Source organism: Chanodichthys erythropterus, chromosome 1 (assembly GCF_024489055.1).
Source record: "Chanodichthys erythropterus isolate Z2021 chromosome 1, ASM2448905v1, whole genome shotgun sequence".
Taxonomy (NCBI): Eukaryota; Metazoa; Chordata; class Actinopteri; order Cypriniformes; family Xenocyprididae; genus Chanodichthys; species Chanodichthys erythropterus.
In genome coordinates this window covers 794169-810592 of record NC_090221.1, presented here as the reverse complement: position 1 = coordinate 810592, position 16424 = coordinate 794169, and the positions used below count along the sequence as shown (strand labels likewise).

The window sequence follows — 16424 nt, the reverse complement described above, 5'->3', positions numbered from 1 at the left end:
GTTTGAAGCAAATCAGGTAAAAATAAGAGGGTGATCTCAAAACATTTCAAAAAGTGATACACTTCCTGCTGCCAGTTGGTGGCGCTATAACTTTGACTCACAATAGTCACATCCATGTGATCAGACTCCTATAACGAACACACTCGTGAAGTTTCATAAAGATCAATATATGTATTAAGACGTTATAACACATTTCCTGTTTCCTTTTTCTCGCCATAAATTCGTTGCCTCGCCACGGCCAAACCGTTCGAGATATCAAAAATCCCCTGGCAATTTTTAATCATCAGTGTCTTGACTTCATGCTGACCGAGTTTGGTGGCGATCGGATTAATCGTCTAGGAGGAGTATATCAAATTCCAGAGCATGCGTTTTTCAAACAACCCTTAATAGCTGACTTCCTGTTGGCGTGGCGATTAACTTAGAGCGCGAAAGTTGTTCGGCCCGATGAGGTCTATATGTGTACCGAGTTTCATACTAATACGTGCAAGCATGTTTAATATATGGACCAAATTTTCAGACTTTTTTCAAGGGGGCGCTGTCGAGCCCCCCTGCCACGTCCGGGTACCAGCCTCTCCGGCGTCCAATGTGTGTGCCAATTTTCAAGAGTTTTTGAGCATGTTAAGGCCCCCAAAAAGCCCCGGAAGACGGAAAAAAAAAAATAAATAAAAAATAAAAAAAAAAAATAATAATAATCCTTAGAAGAACAAGAGGGCCCTGCGCGCTTAATTCGCTTGGGCCCTAAAAATAATAATAATCCTTAGAAGAACAAGAGGGCCCTGCGCGAATTTTCGCTTGGGCCCTAATTAAAGCTGCAAGCAGCGATGAAAGGGCCCTCGCACCCGGGCTCACCGCCACCCGGTGGCCTCAGGAAAACAGTGGTCAGTGGTCGACATGCATGCAAGCGAATGAATACAGGAGAATTATGCCATTAAGTCATTTCGAATTGCCACACTTCCTGCTGCCAATAGGTGGCGCTTTGACCATAACCAAATATTGCGATATAGATGTGTTCAGACCAGGACTGTTATCAAACACGTGAAGTTTGGAGCAGATCGGACATTGTATGCCTGAGTTACAACAACTTCCTGTTTCTTTCGTGGCGTTAATCGCATACATTAGCACTCAGCCAAGTGTTGCATGATTTAACGTGTTTCTAGCATGTTTGGTACTTTGTGGTATAATAAAATGTGGTTCTGGGAGGGAATTACAGTGTAAAGCATGCCATTTCCTGTTGCCAGCAGGTGGCGCTATGACTAACTGAATATTGGCATATAGATATGTTCAGGCCAGGACTCTTATCACACATGTGAAGTTTGGGGCAGATCAGACATTGTATGCCTGAGTTACAACGGCTTCCTTTTTCATGGCGGAACAACAGACTTTGTCAGTCCGCCACAGACACGCCCTTCAGCAAAAACTCTAGATCTTCGCAATTTAACGTCACAAATGCCTTTAGATTAGACTGACCAAATATGATGTTGATGTGATTAAATCTCTAAGAGGAGTTCATTAAAGTACAACGTCTGGAAAATGCAAAAACTGCACAAATTTTGCAAAGAAAATTCAAAATATCTCACTTCCTGTTGGTTTTCAGATTTCACTCCAAGAGACTTTTTTTGTAGGTATTGGGCTGTTAGATGTGTGTACCAAATTTCATACCTGTACGTGAAACGTAGTGTCAGGGGCACTTCGTTGAAATTTCTTAGGTGGCGCTATCGAGCCGTTTTGCCACACTTAATTCTGAAACCCATATCAGACGTAAATTTTCACCACTTCTGACGTATCTGCAAAGTTTCATGAGTTTTCGAGTGTTTCGGCCCTCAAAAAAGTGATTCACCTTACATGGCGAAACATCAGACTTTGTCGGTCACCACGGACACGCCCTTCAACGAAAACTCAAGATCTTCGCAATTTAACATCTCAAAGGCCTTTAGATTAGACTGGCCAAATATGATGTTGATCTGATTAAAGCTCTAGGAGGAGTTCGTTAAAGTACAACATGTGGAAATGGCAAAAACTGCCAAAATTTTGTAGAGAAAATTCAAAATATCTCACTTCCTGTTGGGTTTACAAACTTTGCACCCACGGGCTTTTTTGTAGGTACTGGGCTGTTACATCTGTCTACCGAATTTCATAAATGTACGTGAAACGTAGCACGAAGGGCGCTTAATTGAAATTTTGTAGGTGGCACTATCGAGCCATTTTGCCACACCTAATTCTGAAACCCATATCAAATGTAAATTTTCACCACTTCTGACGTGTGTGCAAAGTTTCATGAGTTTTTGAGAACGTTTAGGCCCTCAAAAATGCGATTCACTTTGGAGAAGAAGAATAATTGGCTGAGCAATTCCAATAGGGTCCTCACACCATCGGTGCTCGGGCCCTAATTACTCTTTGAATGTAACTCAAATTGAAAAGAAAATTAAAAATGCAAAACAATGTGTGAAATGAAGCAATGTAAATGTGAGGTTCTGAGGTAAATATTAAAACAGGTCCTTGGCACTCGGGAACAGCCTTCATGGATGTCCGGATCACACACTGCTAGAGCTGTCCAAGACTTCAGCTCTCACATCCAATCTGAAACAGACAGTGACTTTACAAGATGATGAGAATAATGTGGAATATCACAAAAGCAAAACAAATCCATATTATGACATTGTTGATAATAACAAGTATAACGTCATTTTGTAAAGTAGCTGTCTATTTTTTCTGTGTATTTGTGCTGTATTACCTCATAAATTATATTATTATCAGAATTATTTTATTTGACTGCTTTTGAAATTGTTTTAAATCAGGTACATAATGTTGTTTGAGTATGTGTTATGTTTGACACATTTCAGGATTTTGTGCTGCAATATCCTGCCTTGTCAATCTTTAAATAAAATGAAACTAAACTATAATTTCCTATCAAAATTATAATATTTTAAACAAAAATAACATTCTTTAAGTAGCTGCTGGCATGAAGACTGTCATTAAAACTAAGGGTTTATATTCCAAAGAAATATTTTATTACCTTTTCGAAATAATCTTTTCCTGTGACACTGTTTTAATGACAGCTAGGAGCACAATAATTCCTCTTTAAAATAAACTACAGATGTTATTACCACTCTATTTGAAGGAGATAATTTTAAGGAAAACGGTAAGATTTGCATGTTTCCTTTTTAAAATACTTTGACAGTGACGCGCCGAGACAGACAATTGTATTCACACTGCAATAAATAAGTAAGCCGATCTGTTTCCACTAAAAATAGCCTATAAACTTCCTAAATGATATGTTCACCTTATCAGCAAAACTGCATAAATTTGCTATTTGGCCAGTGGAAATTAATGAATCTCTCTATTCTAAAACCTTTATCTGAAGTATTTTATAAAATTTTATGTATATTTTCATATATTTACTCTAAAACATAAAGAGAATATTGAATGCTTTTTATCAGTGTAGTGTATTGCGCACATGGCATTTATAGTCCATATCTAATATTTTCCAATGTATGGTAGGCTACCTTTGACGGCGTTAACCATGGTGTCACGTGGGTGGGAACTTGCATGGAAATGATATGCAGGGATGCGTTTCCCTAAAGCATCGTTAGCCAACTATCATCGCGAGTTCCGTCGTTACTTGCATAGTTCAGCGATTTGGTGTTTCCCGAAACCATCTTCCAAACGAACATTCGCAAACTGCATCGCAAACTTGTGTGGTTGGAGCGACAGCTCTCGAGCTGTGGTTAGAAGAAGAGTTTCCTGTTTTTATGACAGGTGGACTTATTAAATCCTTATCTTGAGCAGAATAAGCAAGCTGACATGAAGTACAATGTATATCTTTTATTTTGAATATGTACAAATATTAATTATATATTTTAGTTTGTCAAGATATTTAAAGCACTGTTTTTGAAGAGTGCGCATGTGCGTACGTGCTCTAGTACGTCAGAATAAGCATTTGATTTAATCTGGAAATAAAGCAAAATGGGAATTAGTCCTCTAATGCCATGTCTGTAATTTATAGCAGAAATTCTAGCATTAATTTGATCTCAAACAGATTAATTTAAAGAAGTTATTACTCACCACCTGCGTGACGTCATTCACCAACGTGGTTGAACAACAAGTTTGCGACAGTACGGTTTCGGGAAACAGTCGTGACTAGCTAGTTGATTTGTTCTACGATGCATCGTACTATGGTAGTTCAGCAGCGAGTTACATCGTTGTTCGGGAAACGCACCCCAGATGAGGTTATGCATAGTAAAACTAGATGAGCTCCATATATGGTGATTTCGGGGAGGAGTCAGGGTGGAGATGCACGTACACACAATCTTCCGCTGACTGGGGTTTATAAAGGGATTTGTGCGCAGGTTCTGGCGTACGCATGGCTTTATAAATCTGATTTCTTTTTTTTTTTTTGTGCAGAATCTTTTGTGCGTACGTACACTTTTAGGATGAATTCTACACAAAGTTTTATAAATGAGGCTCCTGGTTTTTATCAAAAAGGTGCTTGATAAGAGGGTTGACACACCATGGCGTAATGTTTCTGTGTGATGATGATAAACCAGATTGGACATCATTTTATATGCCAATTTTAAGTACAAGAGTTGGGGACGTACAATGGAGACTTTACAATAGCAGTTTATAGCGATTGTTTTAGATTAAAAAGTTTTAGTTTATTACAAAATTTATTTTATAGTTTTAATGAAGCTTTTTCTACAGACGTATTTACTGTTGGTTTTAAATATGTTAGAAGAGGTTTATTTGTCAATGTTTACATTTTATTATAGGTCAAGCAAAGTTAACGATTTTTAGGAGTAGAAAAACTAGAACTGGGAACAGATCAAAATATTAATGCTGTGTTTTTAGCTACAGTAAAATTATTTTGATTTCATAAAATTCATTTTTACAGTTCCATGGATGATCTTATTACATTTTAAATGAAATGGTGTAAAAATGAGGGTCTATTATGGAAGCCCGTTTCCGCCACTAAATAAATAAAAAGACTGTGACTTATCTCAGAATTCTGCTTTTTTTCTCACAATTAACTGACGGACAGTTTCTCTGTCTGTAACATTTCTGGTGCATCAAACAGCCGTGCTGCCGTCCTGAAGTCTGAAGCTGTTGCTGTATAAAATGTGCCACTTCAGCCTCCACCACAGCTGATTCTTCTTATTATTACCATTACTATTATATTGATATTATTGTGTAATCACAACACATTTGCTCAAAACTTGTCAAATTCATTAGTGTATCCATTCTGTTAAAAATAACTTTTATTCACCAAATACTTCCACTAATTTGCAGAATTACAGTATTTGCAGTATTGGTGTTTTAGTATTAAGCCCACTAGATGGCAGTAAAAGCTGTTTTTTCTCCTTGAAACGCTGTACTCATGCACAAGGTTACCGTGGAAACATGCATATTAATGTTCTCTCTAATGTCCAGAGAATAATCTTTGTTATGTGTCTCCTCCAGTAAAATCAAAATTTAGCGTAAATTCACGCAAAAAATAACCCTTTATGATGTCTTCCATTTTATGTACAATAATAACGAAGCAGCAATCCTGATGGTCAGTCGCAATGAAAGGAAACGCAAGCAAAGTAAGAACTGTGAGAAATTGTAACTAAATTTAAACTAAATTGGGACTCACAGGCAGGGGATCCAAATGCAGCGTTTTTATTGAAGTTGTCGTACAGGCAGTGGTCAATAGGAACAAACGGTGTCAGAGAGCAGGCAGATTCGTTGTCATGAAGCAGGCGGTAAGAGGTCAGGGAAACAGGCAGAGTATCAAAGTCCACAAACAAAGCAGTAATCCAACAGGTAACAGGCAAAGCTTCAACCACGATAAACAGACCAAGATGGTGGGTGGCAGGCAGGGCAGGGTGGCAGGCAGGGCAGGGTGGCAGGCAGGGTGGCAGGCAGGGTGGCAGGCAGGGCAGGCAGGGTGGCAGGCAGGGCAGGGCAGGGTGGCAGGCAGGGCAGGGCAGGGTGGCAGGCAGGGCAGGGCAGGGTGGCAGGCAGGGCAGGGCAGGGTGGCAGGCAGGGCAGGGCAGGGTGGCAGGCAGGCAGGCAGGCAGGCAGGCAGGCAGGCAGGCAGGCAGGCAGGCAGGCAGGCAGGCAGGCAGGCAGGGCAGGCAGGCAGGCAGGCAGGCAGGCAGGCAGGCAGGCAGGCAGGCAGGCAGGCAGGCAGGCAGGCAGGCAGGCAGGCAGGCAGGCAGGCAGGCAGGCAGGCAGGCAGGCAGGCAGGCAGGCAGGCAGGCAGGCAGGCAGGCAGGCAGGCAGGCAGGCAGGCAGGCAGGCAGGCGGGCAGGCAGGCAGGCAGGCAGGCAGGCAGGCAGGCAGGCAGGCAGGCAGGCAGGCAGGCAGGCAGGCAGGCAGGCAGGCAGGCAGGCAGGCAGGCAGGCAGGCAGGCAGGCAGGCAGGCTGGCAGGCGGGCAGGCAGGCAGGCAGGCAGGCAGGCAGGCAGGCAGGCAGGCAGGCGGGCGGGCGGGCAGGCGGGCAGGCGGGCATGAGTGGAGGCGGGCATGCAGGAGGGCGGGCAGGCCGGCAGGCAGGCAGGCTGGCAGGCAGGCAGGCAGGCAGGCAGGCAGGCAGGCAGGCAGGCAGGCAGGCAGGCAGGCAGGCAGGCAGGCAGGCGGGCGGGCGGGCAGGCAGGCAGGCAGGCAGGCAGGCAGGCAGGCAGGCAGGCAGGCAGGCAGGCAGGCAGGCAGGCAGGCAGGCAGGCAGGCAGGCGGGCAGGCAGGCAGGCAGGCAGGCAGGCAGGCAGGCAGGCAGGCAGGCAGGCAGGCAGGCAGGCAGGCAGGCAGGCAGGCAGGCAGGCAGGCAGGCAGGCAGGCAGGCAGGCAGGCAGGCAGGCAGGCAGGCAGGCAGGCAGGCAGGCAGGCAGGCAGGCAGGCAGGCAGGCAGGCAGGCAGGCAGGCAGGCAGTAAATAATAAAGTCTTTTTCAAAATGAAAAAAAATCTCTCTCTTTGCTAATGTAGGTTAAGCTGCTGTTATATGACAGATGAAGGTTGTTCTGCTCTGACTTCAGTTCTGAAATCAAACCCATCACACCTGAGAGAGCTGAACCTGAGTAGGAATAAACTAGGAGACTCAGGAGTGAAAAACCTCAGTGATCTACTGAAGAACCCACAATTCAAGCTGGAGAAACTACAGTTAGTATCATTATACTGTACAGCAGTTACAGTGTGATTAAAGTTCACTGTTTAGTTTAAGACAACTGGACTCAAGTCACATCATTTATAGCGCTGCACTTTCTGTGTTTTTCCCTGTTGGTAACACTGTGTTTTTTTTTTTTTTTTTTTTTTTACTAGTACATTAATTGTTTCATTTTAAGCATTTGACAATTTTACAACAGAATAAAGAAGGGACACATCTAATAGTTAAAACATGAAAGAGAAGAAACAGCATCTTCCAGCAAACAGAACTAGTGGACTGGGTTTCAGAACAGATTATTGGAAACTAAATGCTGCTGAAGCTCTTCAATAAGATGATCATCATTGATTTGAGTCATTTTCTCTTTCTGTCTTCAGTCTGAATGAATGCAGTATTACAGAGAAAGAGAGTCTCATCCTGACTTCAGCTCTGAAATCAAACCCATCACACCTGAGAGAGCTGAACCTGAGCTGTAATGAACTAGGAGACTCTGGAGTGAAAAACCTCAGTGATCTACTGATGAACCCACAATCCAAGCTGGAGAAACTACAGTTAGTATCATTATACTGTACAGCAGTTACAGTGTGATTAAAGTTCACTGTTTAGTTTAAGACAACTGGACTCAAGTCACATCATTTATAGCGCTGCACTTTCTGTGTTTTTCCCTGTTGGTCACACAGTGTTTTTTTGTTTTGTTTTGTTTGTTTTTGTTTTTTTACTAGTACATTAATTGTTTCATTTTAAGCATTTGACAATTTTACAACAGAATAAAGAAGGGACACATCTAATAGTTAAAACATGAAAGAGAAGAAACAGCATCTTCCAGCAAACAGAACTAGTGGACTGGGTTTCAGAACAGACTATTGGAAACTAAATGCTGCTGAAGCTCTTCAATAAGATGATCATCATTGATTTGAGTCATTTTCTCTTTCTGTCTTCAGTCTGATTTACTGCAGTATTACAGAGAAAGAGAGTCTCATCCTGACTTCAGCTCTGAAATCAAACCCATCACACCTGAGAGAGCTGAACCTGAGCTGTAATGAACTAGGAGACTCTGGAGTGAAAAACCTCAGTGATCTACTGATGAACCCACAATTCAAGCTGGAGAAACTACAGTTAGTATCATTATACTGTACAGCAGTTACAGTGTGATTAAAGTTCACTGTTTAGTTTAAGACAACTGGACTCAAGTCACATCATTTATAGCGCTGCACTTTCTGTGTTTTTCCCTGTTGGTCACAGTTTTTTTTTTTTTTTTTTTTTTTTTTTTTTTACTAGTACATTAATTGTTTCATTTTAAGCATTTGACAATTTTACAACAGAATAAAGAAGGGACACATCTAATAGTTAAAACATGAAAGAGAAGAAACAGCATCTTCCAGCAAACAGAACTAGTGGACTGGGTTTCAGAACAGATTATTGGAAACTAAATGCTGCTGAAGCTCTTCAATAAGATGATCATCATTGATTTTAGTCATTTTCTCTTTCTGTCTTCAGTCTCAGTTACTGCAGTATTACAGAGAAACAGAGTCTCATCCTGACTTCAGCTCTGAACTCAAACCCATCACACCTGAGAGAGCTGAACCTGAGCTGTAATGAACTAGGAGACTCTGGAGTGAAAAACCTCAGTGATCTACTGATGAACCCACAATTCAAGCTGGACAAACTACAGTTAGTATCATTATACTGTACAGCAGTTACAGTGTGATTAAAGTTCACTGTTTAGTTTAAGACAACTGGACTCAAGTCACATCATTAAGTTGCTTGAAAAAGCTAACTTACTGTAATGCTATTTTCTTCTGAGACTAAAATTTCTGACTCTAACTCCTCCTAGAGCTTTAACTCTACAAACTCCAAACTCGGGTCAGACCTTTAAACTGTTCTGACTTAGTGTGCTATATCTTTTCAGACTGATCCAACTTACGGTTTTCCTAAAAATGACTATTAAAGCTTGGAAAAATCCCATTGACTTTCATTGAAGGAATGTTCAAGTGAGCCAAGACTTTCAAACTCCAACTGTCAAAATTCAAATTTAAACTACGGAAGCCCATTAGACTCAAAAACTCAATTAGACTCAAGTGCCATTCTATGTACTATTTCTAATCCATTGAAACTCATTCATACTCATAAACTCATCTATCTATCTATCTATCTATCTATCTATCTATCTATCTATCTATCTATCTAAACTACTAAAGTAAAACCTTCAAACTGAAAACTTTTAAAATTGCTTAATTTTCTGGACCGGCTTTTTCAAACCAACTTAAAGTTTGTCTTGACAAACTTTTTTCATCTAGTTTATAGTGCTGCACTTTCTGCTGTCACTCGGTATTGGTCACAGTGTTTTTTTTTACTAGTACATTAATTGTTTCATTTTAAGCATTTGACACAATTTACTGATTGTGTACATGCAGAAATCTGATTTAACAACAGAATAAAGAAGGGACACATCTAATAGTTAAAACATGAAAGAGAAGAAACAGCATCTTCCAGCAAACAGAACTAGTGGACTGGGTTTCAGAACAGACTATTGGAAACTAAATGCTGCTGAAGCTCTTCAATAAGATGATCATCATTGATTTGAGTCATTTTCTCTTTCTGTCTTCAGTCTGATTTACTGCAGTATTACAGAGAAAGAGAGTCTCATCCTGACTTCAGCTCTGAAATCAAACCCATCACACCTGAGAGAGCTGAACCTGAGCGGGAATGAACTAGGAGACTCTGGAGTGAAAAACCTCAGTGATCTACTGAAGAACCCACAATCCAAGCTGGAGAAACTACAGTTAGTATCATTATACTGTACAGCAGTTACAGTGTGATTAAAGTTCACTGTTTAGTTTAAGACAACTGGACTCAAGTCACATCATTTATAGCGCTGCACTTTCTGTGTTTTTCCCTATTGGTCACACAGTGTTTTTTTTTTTGTTGTTTTTTGTTTTTTTTACTAGTACATTAATTGTTTCATTTTAAGCATTTGACAATTTTACAACAGAATAAAGAAGGGACACATCTAATAGTTAAAACATGAAAGAGAAGAAACAGCATCTTCCAGCAAACAGAACTAGTGGACTGGGTTTCAGAACAGACTATTGGAAACTAAATGCTGCTGAAGCTCTTCAATAAGATGATCATCATTGATTTGAGTCATTTTCTCTTTCTGTCTTCAGTCTGTATGGATGCAGTATTACAGAGAAACAGAGTCTCATCCTGACTTCAGCTCTGAACTCAAACCCATCACACCTGAGAGAGCTGAACCTGAGCTGTAATGAACTAGGAGACTCTGGAGTGAAAAACCTCAGTGATCTACTGATGAACCCACAATCCAAGCTGGAGAAACTACAGTTAGTATCATTATACTGTACAGCAGTTACAGTGTGATTAAAGTTCACTGTTTAGTTTAAGACAACTGGACTCAAGTCACATCATTTATAGCGCTGCACTTTCTGGGTTTCTCCATCTGAAGAAAGATTCAGGAATACTATTAGTTAACACTTCAACAGTTTAAACTAAAACACTTTATACTCAATATCTCAGGAAGAGTCTGAGTTCAGATTATATGCGAGTAAAATTCTTCACTTTAATGATTTGTTTGTAAGATAATCTCTCTTCCTCTGTTTGTTTCTAGTCTACTGAACTGTGGCATTACAGATGTTTCTTCTTTAACTCAGTCTTTGACTAAATCAAAAGCACTGCAGTTTCTAAAATATCTTGATCTGAGTTTCAATAATATCGGAGACTCAAAGCAGCGGCTCCGTGACGTGATACGAGACTCAAACTGTGTCCTGAGGTGAGGAAACATCTCTGTGATATTAAAGATCTTCATCACCTCTGATATGAGAACAAACCTTTCAGATATTCATGAAGGAAATTATCATTAAGCTTTAATGCAATAAAGGGTTTGTGTGAGAACAAAATATAAAGCTTTATTCAACAACACCTGCTTTATTAACTGTGTCAGTAGAAGTGAATCATTTCAGTTTGAAAAGTCATTCATGTTTTAAATGTATTTAAAACACAAATATTGTTTGAGAAAAATCTCTGCAAGATCATGTAAAGTCTGTAATTAATCTGATCACAGGAATTTAATGTAACTTCTTTTTACTCAAAAAACATTAATTATAAGTAATTAGCAGTTTGTTCCACTGAACACTGATTGTTTTCTCTTCTGTTCCTCCTTACAGTGTTTAATCACCAAACATCCCTGATGGATCGTTTACATCAGTTTAAATCTGTGAAATGATCATGAGAGGATCAGTGACCATCAGATGATCCACAGAAGAGTCTCTACTGCGTCTATGAGGAGAAATAAATGTGTGATTAATGTGTAAATGTGTTTCATACAGGTGGAAGAGACTCAGATTTACAGTTAAATAAAGCAGCATGTGTGTTAGCATGAGTATCAGAAACATGTGATATTGAATGATTAATGTTGCTTTAATATTCAGATGATGGTTTTATGTTATTTAAAGGAGGAACAGGAGGAAGAAGCTCAGATGAGTCTGTCAGCAGAAATCTTCAGCATCAGGCCTACAAATATAATAATGTTTGGATTAAAATCATCCATAATGATTAAAATGTGTCTAATCATAAATGTGATTGTCAAGTATAGCATGTAAATGATATAATATGATATAAAGTAAGTCTACAATCAAATTCGCATGCTAATTTTTTTTTAATCTTTTTTACATTTTATGCACAGAATATATTCGTTTATTTTTGTCCATCTAAACATTTTTACCAGTTAACATCATTTTGTACCTTCATTTGCTCTGGTCTAGAGAGTATTTGAGTTTTTGGAAATATTTAACCTGTTTTTTCTTGAGATTAGCCATCATAATGCAAGATTAAACTCAGTTTAAATACAGTGTTGATCATAAACTCATTATATTTTGGGAATAAAGTCATTGTTTCAAGACAAAACATTACATTTCAAGAAACAATATAGAAATGTTTAGAATAAAGTCAAAAGGTCGAGAATAAACAATCAGTGTCCATTATATACTGATAGAGGACATGACAGAAACAAAAAAATAACAAAAAAATACTATCAGCTTTAGCTAATTATAACAATAATAATTAGTATATGAACATTTAAAGAGAATTGTCAAGCTGCTGAGTATTTTTAGAAAAAAGAAAAAAGTTCAATTTGTGCATTCAATGATAAATTTCCACTTAAATTTTAATAATTTAAGTGGAAATTTATAGAGATCATTGATTGCACAATTTTTGTTGCTATAATTTCTTGACAAAAGGGTAGAGTAGATTTTTATTCATTTCATTCATATATTGAACATGTTCAAACATGGGTCAATAAATACATGATAAAGTACAACAATAGAGCAATAAACTTTAGTTGAACAGAATTAACATCACTTTAGTCATCACGGCCACAACCGGGAGCAGAGGAGCGGAGAACACCAGCAGAGACATCACTGACCATCAGTGACCATCAGTGACCTGACAGGAGCAGAGGAGCGGTCAGGACAAGATTAAGTTAAAGGAGAGTTCACCCAAAATACTCATTATCTATCCATCTAAACGTCTCTTTTGAGGAACTCTTGGAGAACAAGCCATAAACAAGAGAGAATTATACTGCACTATATGTCAGAATGATTGATTTATGGCAACCCATAAAAATATTCCCGGCCCCTCCCACTGGACTGGACACCTGTTTGGACACCTGTTTTTGTCCTCCCCCACTACCCCACTAAGGAATTTATGACTGTGTTTTGGACTTTGTGTGTTTTTGAAGTGAAAATGTTTGAAAACGATGCTTAAAGTTTTAAAATGTACAGTGCATCGGGGTGACAGGCATGGGTTTTTAAGGGATGTTTTTATTAAAGAAAGTTATTTCACATATTTAAATGTTTTTAAAAGACATTAATAAATTGTACAATTAAAACACAAAGACAATTTAAAAGTTCAGTTCTTCTGAGACAAAAGTATAAAACAAGTGCACTAAGTAACATTAATCACATTAAGTATATCAAGCAATAGCTGTTAAAATACAAATGGATTTTTCAAGCAAAAACATTTCTAACATTTACTTTTAAAGTTTTTTAATAATAAATAATTCTTACACTGATCCGTGAAACGTCCTATCTCATCCCTGGCAAATTCAGAATGAAGTCAGAACGGCCTGTGAAGACGCTCACAAGTCTCCGCCCCTAACACGCCTCCAAACATCAACGTCATCCTCCCCTAACAGGCCCACCTCAACACCGAAAGATAGAATGTGTATATTTAAAAAGCCCAGTTAAATAATTAAACACAAGATTTTAACAAAAAGTATCAAACAAACAATCGCATTAGCATTAAGTATATTAAACGGACACCTGTTTTGGCCACCTGTTTTTGTCCTCCCCCACTACCCCTCCCTACTACCCCCACTAAGGAACTTATGACTGTGTTTTGGACTTTGTGTGTTTTTGAAGTGAAAATGTTTGAAAACGATAAAAAAGTATTCAAAAATGGCGCTTAAACTTTAAAATATAAAACAGTGTATCGGGGTGACAGACATGTGCTTTTAAGGGATGTTTTTATTAAAGAAAGTTTTTTTCACATATTTGAATGTTTTTTAAAAAGACATTAACGAATTGTACAAACACAAAGACAATTTAAAATGTTAGATTTTCTGAAACAAAAGTATCAAACAAGTGCATTAACATTAAGTGTATTAAACAATAGTTGTTAAAAGACAAATGGGGTTTTCAAGCAAAACATTTCTAACATTGCAATTTACTGTTAACGTTTTAGCAATAAATAATTCTTACATTGCTCTGTGAAACATGTCCTTTCTCATCACTGGCAAATTCAGAATAAAGTCAGAATGTCCTGTGAAATCGGTCCCAAGTCTCCGCCCCTAACACACCTCCAAATATCGATGTCATCCGCCCCTAACACGCCCCCCCCAACACCGGAGGGATAGATGAGAGCAGAGATGCACATTTAAATGGGAATAAAATAAAATAACGCTTATAAATAATGATGTTTTAACATTCTTTAGTTCATTAACTCATTAACTGTTCATTAATTTGAGTTCATTCATTGATTTATTCACTCTTTGATGGCATCATCCACCTCTCCCACTGGGGGAATTTTATATATGGTGCATGAAACGTGGGAGGTAAACAGTTTTTTTCACACACATGTAACACTTTCACATCATGCAACTTTAAAGTGATGCGGTTTGTTAAAAACAAAAAACGTAGGCTAGCATTCAGGCATAGTAAAATGTTATCAGAAAAGGTCAAATGTGTTTAATATATATATATAAAGTAAAACATTATGCTTTAAAATTTTAAAATGTGAAAGAATGTATTTGGTGACAGTGACAGACATTAGGGAATCAAGGGATGTTTTTATTAAAGAAAGTTTTGTTTCCACATACATTTGTACAGTTTTTATTTTGAAGACATAAAAATAAAGTGTAAAGTTTAAACACAAAGGCTTAAAAGATATTTTAAAGAGGTTACCAGAAAAAGTAAAAACAAGTTAGAGAAAGCATTTCAATTACATTAAAAACCAAAAAGTCAATGTTCAAACATTTAAAACATTTTCAGAAAAAAAGTAAAACAAGTCAGAAAAAGCCTTTTCATCACATGAAAAACATTAAAGTCAATGTCCAATCATTTAAAAATGTAAAACAAGTTTTCCAAACGCAGTTTTAAAAACGGTAAAAACAAGTCAGACATTTTAAAACGTTATCAGAAAAAGTGCTTTGAACTTTTAACAAAGGTAAAACAAGTTAGAGAACGTTTTTCACATACATTTGAAGAAAGTTTCTTTCACAATAACAAACATTTCACATAGGGTCTACAACTTTAATAACTTTTAAAATGATGTATACTGTTAAAACCCAAAGGCCTATCCAGACCTTTTTAAGCATTATCAGAAAAATGTAAAACAAGTTAGAGAATGTCTTTCAGACAAGATAACAGAAAAATAACAGGGTAAAATATCAAACACATGCATTAGCATTAAAACTATCAAGCAACAGTTGTTAAAAAGATGAATAGTTTCAAGCAAAACATTTTAACACTACAATTTGCTGCTAAGGGTTTGTTTAGTTTTTAACAAAAATAACTCTTACACTGCTCCATGCAATACATCTTCACTCACCTGTGATAAAAGTAGAATGAGAATAGATCGGCATGTGAAGCCGCTCCCAAGTCTCCGCCCCCTAACACTGGAGGATAGACATGTGCAGAGGTGTATATTTAAATGGTAGTAAAATAATTAAACAAAATAATGTTTGTGAATAAAGTTTTAACATTTTTTTTATCCATTAACTTATTGATTTATTCTTTCTTTGATAGCGTCCTCTCCCACTGGGGGTAATTTATATGTGTTCCACCGTTTGAGAATGTGTTTTTGGAGTAAAGTATATTGAAAACTATGTGCTTTAAACTTTAAAAACACAAAACACTTTTTCACACACACGTAACACGTTCACATACAACTTTAAAGTGATGCAGATCGCTGAAAACTAAAACGTAGTATTCAGACACAGTAAAATGTTATCAGAAAAGGTTTCTGAAAACCATGTAAAACATTATGCTTTAACATGTAAAAATATGAAACAAGGTTTTGAGGTTAAACAATGCAATCAAGGGTTGTTTTATTAAAACTCTTTTCATATATACATTTGAAGGGTGTTTTCCCCCCACAAACAACATTACAAATGTTAAAAACAACAACAAAAGCCAAAACAAAAAGTTTTTTGTAGAAAAACCTGAAGTGTAATAGTTGTATTAGGTAACAGAAAAACAGCAAGACTCACTTTTTTTTGTTGCTGGGGCGTCGTGTCTTGTGATCCCACATCGAAGACATACCAGAAAGATGACCTAAAAGAAATGTCATCTGTTTAGTATTAAGCAGTGTCATGTAGAAAGTTGGTCATTTAATTCTCTTTATGCTGTATTTATGTTTTCATGAACTCCTGTGAACATGTTTGACCATGCTTAGAGAGCAGTTTTTACAAACTGTACAAATGTTATGTTAAAAATAGATAAATAAATAAATAAAAAAACAACAAAGAAACAAAATGTAAACAACATCAGCGATTAGTGGGGGAAAAAATTTCATTTACAAATCACCAAACTTTCGCAATAGACCAGGAGAGAGGATTTCTGTATTATTTATAGCTAATTGGCACTTTTCAAAGATTTTGCCACAACTATTTGCAGACATATGAAGTAGGAGAATATCTAACTGTATATTGTGTCACTTTGAACATCCCATTACACTCTAAAAACTCCTGGGTTATTTCTTTAACCCATTTTCTGGG

At 37.8% G+C, this 16424-nt stretch overlaps 1 protein-coding gene across 1 annotated transcript; it reads left to right on the top strand.

The window, feature by feature from the left end:
* Positions 1-6966: 6966 nt before the first annotated feature.
* LOC137019227 (ribonuclease inhibitor-like) lies at positions 6967-11602 on the top strand. Its single transcript, XM_067384471.1, has 8 exons — positions 6967-7134; positions 7513-7686; positions 8077-8250; positions 8633-8806; positions 9744-9917; positions 10303-10476; positions 10761-10922; positions 11317-11602. Exons 1-8 carry the CDS (start codon positions 6977-6979, stop codon positions 11321-11323), a joined length of 1197 nt encoding a protein of 398 aa, XP_067240572.1. The 5' UTR covers positions 6967-6976; the 3' UTR covers positions 11324-11602.
* Positions 11603-16424: the final 4822 nt, after the last annotated feature.